This window comes from Schistocerca serialis, chromosome 8 (assembly GCF_023864345.2).
Source record: "Schistocerca serialis cubense isolate TAMUIC-IGC-003099 chromosome 8, iqSchSeri2.2, whole genome shotgun sequence".
NCBI lineage: Eukaryota > Metazoa > Arthropoda > Insecta > Orthoptera > Acrididae > Schistocerca > Schistocerca serialis.
The window spans coordinates 169,894,412-169,905,846 of NC_064645.1; the positions used below are offsets into that span (position 1 = coordinate 169,894,412).

The 11,435-nt window shown below is 38.0% G+C and overlaps 1 protein-coding gene across 1 annotated transcript in view; it reads left to right on the top strand.

The window, feature by feature from the left end:
• LOC126417187 (glycogen phosphorylase) overlaps positions 1–9,473 on the top strand; it is a 167,896-nt gene extending 158,423 nt beyond the window's left edge. The window contains exons 13-15 of the mRNA XM_050085089.1: positions 6,443–6,664; positions 8,606–8,935; positions 9,078–9,473. Of these exons, the coding sequence (XP_049941046.1) occupies positions 6,443–6,664; positions 8,606–8,935; positions 9,078–9,272 (747 nt within the window). The 3' untranslated portion in view covers positions 9,273–9,473. The remainder of the gene's footprint in view (positions 1–6,442; positions 6,665–8,605; positions 8,936–9,077) is intronic.
• The last annotated feature ends 1,962 nt before the right edge of the window (positions 9,474–11,435 follow it).

An 11,435-nucleotide genomic window follows, 5' to 3' on the forward strand; every position in this document is an offset into this window, starting at 1 on the left:
CCATACCTGCTGATATGCTATAGAGTACTGTTCACAACATTGTCCCTCAACTACAGGTATTGTTAATGAATGTTGGTGAAATGTTAAGCATTTGTTATAAGGAACAACATCTTTGCTACATATTAATTGTTGTGCTAATTATTGCTTTTGTATCATCTGAAGTGCCATCTCTTGGCTGTTTCATGTACATTTTTGGTTTTAATAAAACCCCATATCATTTCAAGCATGTGTGTCAATTTTTACCTCTGTACCTACATTATTGTGTGAAGAATTGAATTTTCAAATATTAATGAACTTTTGGGTCACCCTATATATAAATTATCTGAGGACAGGATGAGGAGCAATCTGTGTGTCCCTTTCCAAATAATGCTGTAGCATATGGGAAAGTATTGTTGAATGGGTGTAGAAGGATACAAGATGACAGACAGAATTTCTATTTCGTGTGATGAATGGCAGCTTGCTGTAAATGTAGAAAAATCTAATTTAATGAACGAGTAGGAAAAACAATCCTATAATGCTGAAATACAGTACTAGTGGCATCCTGCTTGACAAAGTCATGACAATTAAATATCTAGATGTAATGTTGCAAAGTGATATGAAATAAAATGAGCACATAAGGACAGTAGTAGGGAAGATGAATGGTCAGCTTTGGTTTATTTGGAGAATTTAAGGAATGTGTAGCTCATCTACAAAGGAGACGACTTACAGAGCACTTGTGCAACACTCTTGAGCATTGCTTGAGTGTTGGGGACCCCACCAGATTGTATTAAAGGGAGACATGGAAGCAATTCAGAAGCAAGCTGCTAGATTTGTTACCAGTAGGTTCTATCAACATGTGAGAGTTGGGGGATGCATTGTGAACTCAAATTGGAATCCTTGGAGAGAATACAATATTCTCTTTATGAAGCACTGTTGAGAAAGTTTAGAGAACAGCCATTTGCAGTTGACTGCAGAATGATTCTATGGCCACCAACATTTATTTCGCTTAAGGACCATGAAGACAAAGGCAGGAAAAATTAGGGCTCATGTGGAGGCATAGGAAATCAAGCATCTCCTGATTGAGTCCTGGAAATTTGATGATAACATTTGAATTCACCCTGCATATAGTTTCATAAATAAGGGAGCCGGCATACCATTCTTCACAGGGCTTTCAAGAAACCACCTAGAAACTAGCCAAAGACTGGCAGTGCACCATACCAGTAGTTTTTCACATTTTGAATGCCATGCCTACTCCAGATATGTTTCTGTCAGTTGTACAAATAAACCCATATTAACCTGCAGTAGTTGCACAATGTTTAGTACCATCTGGTGTTAAATACAAATTTAAAAGTGCAAATCAACAAAGTAAATGAGAATATGCTGTTTACTATGTTTGATTTTAATGTACTAAGTACATACCTTTTATAAAAGTATATTTTTTTCTGTCCAGTTCCACTGAAATACTAAGTCTCCAAATATCTTACAATATTTGTGTGGCTAGGAAAAAGATGTTTAATAATATCATAAACAGGATGAAAGGCACACATTGGTTACAACAGTTCTTTCAGTTTACACAGTTCAGTCATAGTCTTCTGTTTTTTAAAGATTCTGAACAAATAACACATGCATGTTCCAAACACAGATATTTACTCATTAGCAGCAGCTGTACCTGGTAGGTCTGTTCTTTCTCCAGTCACAGTATACACAATGTCCTTTCTTTTTGTTACCATAGTTGGTGGGCCTTGCTTTCACCAAGCGAGGTGGCGCAGTGGTTAGCACACTGGACTCGCATTCGGGAGGACGACAGTTCAATCCCATCTCCAGCCATCCTGATTTAGGTTTTCCGTGATTTCCCTAAATCGTTTCAGGCAAATGCCGGGATGGTTCCTTTGAAAGGGCACAGCCAATTTCCTTCCCCCATCATTCCCTAACCCGAGCTTGTGCTCCATCTCTAATGACCTCGTTGTCGACGGGACATTAAAAAACACTAACCTAACCAAACCTAACCTTGCTTTCACCCCAATTTGGAAAATTTTGCAAATCCTTGAAGGAATATTAGACAGTATGGTACTCGTGGCAGCTTTGATTCACATGTGTTCTGTAACAAGCTCATAAGACAACTGGTGCAGAAAATCTCTTTGTGGAGTGCAGCTAGCTGGGTTGTTGGCAGCATGAATCACTAAAGAAATGATGCCTCCAGCACTGAGTAATGAATAAAATATGACCATAGGCCATCAGCAAGTGTGTCTTGCACAATTTTAGACAGCACACAACTTGTCACACATGTCTATACCCCCTTTCGTCTTGTTACACATGACTATCATTTCTGCTTTGCCTGTCTCTTCATCAGCACTCTCATCATGGTGCAGACCGGATAACTGTAAAAGATTTTTGCCTTTCTTAGGAGTATATGTTACAAGACTGCAAGATTTTCTGAAGGCAAACATATTTGAATCCACTGGATGCTTTACTTGGCTTTGTGAATTCACGTGGCAATTCCTTTTTGTTTTTTCATGTGGTTCCTGGTAAATGTAGCCAAAAACCTTTTTTCAGTGTTTCAACCAGCTGAAGATTGGTAAACCAGTTATCCAATGTGATATTCCTGTGAATTCCTTTGATGGAGGTAGACAGTCTCTGAGCTACAGAGACTTACATAATATGGCCCCTCTGGTTTTGTTTCAACATATATTTCCATATCAAGGGCATAATACATTTTGGCCTCAGAAAGTGCAAATATTTTTACTGTGTATTTGTTCGACTTGCGGGGTATATACAGTCTAAACCGACAATTGCCTCAAAATGCCTCTAACTTCTCCTAGATTGTGAGGTATTCAAAGGGATTGCATGCTGTTTTGCAATTCTAGACAAAAATATCAAAAGGTTTCGTATTGGAGCTAACTTGTCATATTTCAGTCTTTTGTCTCTTGTCAACTTGTTGTCAAATTGCCGACAGCTGAGAAGGAAGCAAAATCTAGACAGTGACATGGTGACCCTGAAAATTTCTACCTCTGTGCCATCAATCTTTCATAGATTGTCTGCATTTGGATGGTTAGCCTTCATCATTCCAGCCAAATGCAGTAAACCTATTGGAGCTTGAACTTCACTTGCACTCATAGCATTGCAGTCCCTGTCTCTGGAAAATTTACCCTTCTGGGGCTCAATAAAAAGCCTTTTTTTTCTGCTATTGTGCTGATAATATCGTCAGTAAAAAAATGCTTCCAAATTTCAGTTGGCATTTTCAGGTGTTTTAGAGTAGACTTTACACCAGGAACATGAATTATGATATTTTCGGACCTGGTTCTAACATTTTTTGGAAGGTTCATGTTTATTCCATTTTGTAACCTGATCTTTTCCAACATACAATCGATCATTTTTGATATTGTCAATAGTGTCTTCGCCATCAGACACCTCGTGTTCTGTATCAGAATTTTCAGGTTGCTCCTATGCCTTATCTACACTTTCTTCACATCCATCATCAAAGTCACATTCATGATCACTCTCTGCCAAAACCTCAGCAAGCAAGTTTCTAATTCTTTCAGACTTTTTCATATGCAGCCATTCTGCAAAATAAATAAATAAAGTAAGTAACTAACCTGAACCTAACAAAACAATGTAACTAACAGAAAGTAACACTGCAATAATAAGAAACCCCTTGAAAATTAACAATATTATGACAATAGTAGCATACCTTTTACTATTACTCAGGTAACACCATTGCTTGCACGGGACTGTGAGTCCGTAATTGTCAACCATTCCACCACCACTGCTCCAGTCCAAATGACACAAAGGAGTAACATAGTACTGTTGATTGTAGGAAGGTTCATGGATCAAGTGATTCTTAGGTCCAACGAGATTAAAAGGAAAGAAAAAAAAAATCATCCTTATGGACTGTCAGTCCACACACAACTACTGCAGGGTTAAATAACCAGACTTTTCAGAAGGGCTCTGATTCCGATAATACAGCAATGGTTCTTGTTCATTTGTTTATTTTGGATAAAAAATTTACTGTTTCAACTGGCAGACAAACCTGTACATTTTTTATTTACGTGTATGTCACATCTATGCAAAAATCTTGAGCTTTCTCCATCTTCATCAGGAGCAATTGAATATTGTGACTGCTGTCACATTGACCATTTCCAGCACACTGACATATCAGTTCTGTAACATTTGTATCAAGGATGAAGACCAGCAGTACACTGTTTGCTGTACAATATAGCTGTGAGATATAACTAACATGTATGGTGCACCTCAAAGAACTGAATAATTAAAATATTTAGCAAGAACAGGCATTTCCATTTAATCCTGGATGCTGTCAGTGGCATCATCTATTACTGTACTTTAAATATAGCACTACAATACAGCCAGTTTAGTCTTTAGAGCTGTCAGCGAACTTTAAATGCAATCTTTAATGCTGTCAGCCAACTTTAAACTGTATATTCTGATGATGCTCTTGTACATTTGAAGAGTGAAAAAAGTGCAGCTTGTGGCTGTTATTAAAAACTTAATTAAAACATGGGCAACGTATTTTATGAATCTGATACTTATGTAAATCGTGTTATTTGAAGTACACTGGTGTCCAAAATTGAAGCACAAATGGAAACTTTGCAAGGTTGCATTTACTTTGCCAGAAAAGAGTTTAAATAGATGACAGTAAAGTAGAAACTGTGTAAAGAATACAGAACGTAAACAATTGCAATATGCATAACGGTAGACAAAAATGTTCCTCGTTTTTTCCAACTTAACAGCATTCCTCACACGTTCCAGCAACTGATTGATGTGCTCAGTATGGAGTGTGACCACCTCTGGCAGCAACATAGGCCCGACAATGATGGGACATGCAGTGAATGATGTCATCAATCGCATGTTGAGGCAATAACCCGCATTCTTCCTGCAGAGTTGCTTGCAAGTCTTGGGGAGTGGTTGGTGTATGCTGACATGATGTAACCTGTCTCCACAGTGTATCCCAAACATGCTCTATGGGATTCAAATCGGAAGAGCTATCAAGCCATGCTACACATTCAATATGTCCAATTTCCAACACAACATCAGCCACCTGTGCTCAATGAGGTTGAGCATTATTGTCCATCAGTACAAAGTCGGGGCTCACAGCACCTCATAACAGCAGCACATGAGGTTCCAAGATCTCATAACGATACTTGACAGCAGTTAAACCTTGTCGATTCACCCGTACAATTTCCTCAAGACCTGTTCGAGTGGTAAACATAATCCCTTCCCATGCCATTATGGACTCTCCTCGATATCAGTTTGTTTCCACAAAGTTTGGGTCTCAAAATAGTGTTCCACATTCCTATTAGAGGCGAATCTATTGAGAATCACTCTCCAGACCATATCAGGACTCACCTGTGAAAGAACATTTGCTCATTCTTCAACCGTACAGGTGGCATGTTGACAACTCCCCTCTAGATGTTCCCTCCTGAGAAGACAGGTCAAAGGTACACTCACAGCAAGTCTCCAACAATAAAGGCCACTCTACCAAAGCTTTCTCTACACGTATGCCTCGATCCAACATGTCCAGAAAATGCTGCGAGATCAGATCCCAGTTGTTGCACAGTACTAAGGTGGTACCGTTGTGCCCTTACAACCAAGTAACGGTCCTCTCTTTCTGATGTCACACATGGTCAGCCCTGCCCGGGTCTTTGGGATACAATTTTCGTCTCTCAAAACTGTCGCCACATCCAAGAAACAACAGAACTATTCACATTAAGCCATTGGTCCAAATCAGTTTGCAACTGTCCTACTTCCTTTCTTCCTATGGCTTTCCAATGGAGAGAGTCTGGTAGGTGTCTTTCCTTTACCATCCTGCACCATCTGTGACTTAGTACATTGTGAATGTGGACAGGTACTACCCCATTTGACGGGTGCCCTGTTGTCATCGCTCGCATGGTTATCCGTTGACCAGAGTGCCATCTTCGGTGCAGAACATGATTGTAAGGACATTTGTTGATAGTTGGTATGATTATATCATGACTTGGGCACAGAACAGGGAAATAGTGGTTTGTTGCTTCAATTTTGGACACCAATGTATATTTATTAGTCATGTTTGAAACATAAATGGGCAACACAACATTTACAATTACAGCTTCTGCTTAGTTATATCATTTACACCCAGTGTCCATCTATATGAATGACATCATTTTCACAAATGAAATATTTGCACTAAAGCCATTACTTCATGTGTGTAAACAAATAGTTTATTACACTTATGTGGTATGTGCTGATAAAAGAATGGGGAAGCTCTGAGGTACACATTCCTAGAAATATAACTTCTCTATGATGTATTTCTTTGTTCAAATATGAACCTGAGAAAGATACCAAATGGGAAAAAGAAGATTTATTTCTGCGCAGTTCATAAGATCTTTAAAAAAAAGGCATTGAACATGAAACCAAAAGAGTATGTAAACTGTTCCATCTTGTGAACTCTGCTTTTGTTTGTTTTTCATAGGCTGCTCCAGGTTATTATATGGCAAAGAAGATTATCAAACTAATATGCAGTGTTGGTAATATTGTGAACAATGATCCTGTTATTGGTGACAAACTGAAAGTGATCTTCCTGGAGAATTATAGGGTGACTCTGGCAGAAAGAATAATGCCAGCAGCAGATCTGAGTGAACAAATCTCCACAGCAGGCACTGAAGCTTCAGGAACCGGGAACATGAAGTTCATGGTGAGTGTAGACAAAGTACAAACAATACACCTACCCCAGTATGACTGATTAAGTATAAAGAATGAAGTTCGAAAATGACTAATAGAAAGCTTTTATTTTCTCATTATGTCAACCCTAATGAATTCTCACACTTGATGAGCATGACTTTTGCCTTTTAGATTGTATTAGGAGGTTTCATTGAACTGTATGAGTAAATATCAAATTATAGTGCAAGTGGCAATCATGCCAATTTTTAATAGCATAACCAGAGTGTATACGACCCGGGACAACCGGGAGATCTGGGAAAAACCTGGGAATTTTTCATTGTTTTAGTTTTCAGTTAAATTTTTGTGATTTTGACTGGTAAGAACCAATACTCTAACAAAGGATATTACTGTATCCCGCTACTGCAGAATAATACTGCAGCAACAAAACGTGTACAAGAGAGAGAAAAAAAAAAAAAAAAAAAAAAAAAACGAAAATAAAACTTAAGTTGCAAAGGAAATGTGCCACATACAACAACAAAACAGTGCTCATACAAGTGTCTGCCTACAGCCTAGTGTGTCAAAGGCTTTAGGAAGACTGCAATGCTTCATAACAACAAATTGCCTCCAATGAGCGTGATGTGACAACTGTTTAAATTAGATTCTTTTGAGCAGTTGCAGGCGGGCTCTTGCACATGCGCAGTTGAGTCGCATATGAGTAGTACCTTCTCCCGCTTCTGGTTACAGAAGTGTGGCTGAGCGCCACTACTTAATATTGCCCCAGTTGGGAAATAATAGTAAATCTGGGGTTGATGCACAGAGCAGTCTGAATTGTGATGGGGAGGTGGGTCGTTTCCACGCGACCTGTGTTTACGTTCAGTGATTTTGTTGTTTCCTCTTCGTTTTTGCTCTCACGTTAAATGATAACAAAACGGATTTTTGTGGCTGGGAGCTATCAAATGAATTAAAATACGTTCACATAATTACGGAAGGCCAAAATATGTTATTAGTTTCAGATATTATTTCCACCTTTCTGACCGTCAAGCTTAACCGCCTTGCAGAACAATGAAGTTCTTTTGCTGGTTTGCTAAAGAGATTTAGCTTTCATTAATCTTTTCTGCTGAGGCATTCAATTTATTTGAAATGAAGTATTTAATTTCACACTATTGGCTAGTTTCAATTGTTTGCCACATTTCAAGTGCATGTATGGCTTTATGCCATAATAAAGAACCAAACATGAGATAATACAGTACTGGTACTCCAAGAAAATTTGCATACAAATATGCATTTTAAGCTGAATTATGCGTTTTAGTATGGTTCACGAAATTCCGATGCTCTTGAAGTATCCTCTGATGTCGTGTTTCTTTTATGACATAACGTAAGATCTTTTAATGTTTTACACGTACGAACATATATATGGGCTTTCTGCGTCATCGTAGCTGTGCAAGTGCGGTGACGCCTGTTAATTGGCGCTCTCTTGCAACTGCTGAAACGAACCTATTTCTAACAGGTCGCGGGAAAATATTGTGAATGCGAGTTTCGTTTTCTAAAGTGCCGGGAAATTCTACGTTGGTATATAAAACCATAAACATTCAAAGGATTGATGAGTTTTACAGTGCCGAGGAATAACTTCACACGGAAAAAGTGTATTTTCACCCGGGAGAAAGTGTATTTTTAACCGGGAAATCCAGGAATGATCCGGGAATTTTTTTTCCTGTCCACGTATACACCCTGATAACGTACAGCTGGCCACAGCACAGTTAATTCAAGTAGTTCTATACCAAGATGTAACCAGAACAGTGAATAACTGAATAATGATTCACATGTTTCAGAGTGTAAAATATCTTTTCACCATCACTAATACATTTCTATTCAAACTCACCATTGAATTTTATCCATAAACAGCTGTAAAGTTGTATGTTTGTGTTAAAGTAGGCCAAAATAAATTATTACATTGTGTACTATTTTCATTTTCTAGTTGAATGGTGCTCTCACAATTGGCACATTAGATGGTGCAAATGTAGAAATGGCAGAAGAGATGGGCCGTGATAATATTTTCATCTTTGGCATGACTGTTGATGAAGTAGAAGAACTGAAGAAGCGTGGCTACAATGCTTACGATTACTACAATAGTAACCCTGAAATTAGGCAGTGTATTGATCAGATACAGAATGGTTTCTTCAGCCCGGGCAACCCTGATGAGTTCAGAGATGTTGCTGACATGCTAATGAAGTATGACAGGTTCTATTTGTTAGCTGACTATGAAGCATATATTAAGTGCCAAGAAAAAGTTGGTGAAGTGTACCAGGTATGTGACAGGCTTGATACACTTGAAAATCTCTTCAAGATGAAGATACTACGTATGAAAACTTAACGTATCATGACTGTAAATCTATGTTTGTCAGATTATCATTGTCACCATTGTTGTTAATTCACTGTTCTGTTCCCAGAACCAGAGCAAGTGGACAGAAATGGCAATAAACAATATTGCTTCGTCTGGGAAGTTCTCAAGTGACCGCACAATAGCAGAATATGCAAGAGAAATCTGGGGTGTGGAACCCAGTTGGGAGAAGCTTCCAGCACCGCACGAACCACGTGAAGAGGATGCTGCCAAAGAAGCGCCCTCCAAACAAGCTAAGAAGTAGAATGGCTGCCTCTGAAAAGACCATTTCTGTGTGGCACACTCTGCTGCTGTGTGCAAGAAATGTTTAGTGCGCTTACTGTAAAGAAAAGAACATTTCTTTGCTGGGCAGGTCTGCCACTGAAAGACTCTTGTGTGTATAAGAGTGCTGACATCATGTAAATACATTGTGCTATTTTCAGAAATAAAAGTAAACTAAATTTAATTTTATTTTTATTTATTTTCGCATATATCAGTAGCGTGTTTTAACAGGCTGGCTGGGCATTAAAATTTGGAGTGTGTAGAAAGAATGTTTTAAGCTGTCTTCCTCTTACAGTACAACCAATGACAAATTTAATTATCAACTGAATTTTTTAAACAAATATTCAGTATTTTAATATAGTACTTGTATTATTACTGCTCACTGCCAGTATAAGCTCCATGAAATTCAGCCTGCACATGTAAATAATACAATCTTCATCACAATATGAAATAAATGTAATTTTAGGAAACTTCTTGTATTAAATTAGATAAAAACTTACATACAGAACAAATTTTTTCCAACAACTCTGTTCAGAAAAGTAATTAGTGGTATGCTACAAACTGATACATTTCATTTCTGTGGGGGGTGTTTTTTATATTCCGGTGAAAATATACTGTTTCATGTAGGTATGGCAGCTTAATAATATATTCTAACACTGGAAAATCCAGGTAGGATCGTAACAGTAGTATGAAAAGGAATTCTGATGTTGTTTTAGAGAAATTGTCTACTCATATGTTCTATGAGAAATTAGTGCAATCAAGCTCTTCCAGTTTTCATTTGATGGTCATTAATGTATAGCAGAAAATTTCAGGTTTTTGAAAATTTTACCCTCTAATCCTTCCATTGGCAATACAATGTCTTAACTACAACAAAAGTGATCCTCCTTTTGCTGAAGCTCATTAGTAAAATTGGGACTACTGCTGCTCAAGCATTTTACAAACCCAGTACAAAGTATGGCTTGGTGTAAAAACACATGAAGTAAGTAAAAGGTTTGAATGCATACTTTGTTATGATTGTCATTGTAATCGCAATATCCACAAGACAGTGGATGTAGTGCTCATTATTGTCCTCTCCCCCCCCCCCCCTTTCCATATGAAACCTTGAGCAGATACTAGTATGCAACAGTGGCCCAGTGCATAGCCTAAGCTCCAACCCTGACAACTTAGGCAACTTTGTAACTGCATTAAAAACTAGATTTATAATTCATATTGCTGAAGTTTTATGCCATTCCATTGTAGTTATCCCATTCCAAATCATGGCATCAACTATGTAAACCATCTTCATCTGTTTTTCCTTTATACTATTCTGTCTTCCACTGTTTCTTAACATTTTGCTTCAATTAAAGAAAATATTGTTCACCTCATACCATAAATTTTCATACTGGTTATTTGATCTTATTTTCAATTCACTATAACGTATGGTAGTACTGGAGATAACATAACTGTACGTACTGAATGTAAATGAAGTCATCCTGTAATACATTCAGACATGTGGAACTATTTTATAACAATTAACTTATTCCTTATTTTATTGGGTTTTTGCATGTTAGTAATTTATGACTTGCGTGAATGCATGCTTCTGTTGTACATTTAAGTTATAATACTAATTTTTGTATTTGCTGTATGGAAAAGAGATCTGAATAAAAACATAAAACCAGCATTTGTGTTGTACAAAGGGTCAGTTCAGTTTGCTCATCTAGTGAACATGTATTTTTCAAATAGGACTTCATATGTGCTGCACCAGATGCAGTAAGTAGTTTCACCAGAGTGAATGTAAGAGGGAATCTAGGGAGGCCCTCTCCTAAAACTGCTGGACTTATAGTAGGAATAAACTTTAATAGTCAAGCAGGAAGAGAGAATATGTGCCCTTCAGGCACAGTTAGAGGAAGCCCGACAAGAACTGAAGAGGCTATGGAGCAGGAGGGTGGAGAAGTAGGAACTGGCAGTTAGGCTATTGTAAGAGAACATGCTCAGACAGTTTCATTTTGAATGCTGAGTAATAGATTTATCCAACTTTCAGTCATATGGACAGGAGTGTCCTGTAGTTACCGGCGTCACCATTTGATGGTGCCAGTAGAGATATCCATAGGTCTGACTACACTAAACATGGTCTGCACCTGAACAGGGGGAAAGGATGGTGGGCGAA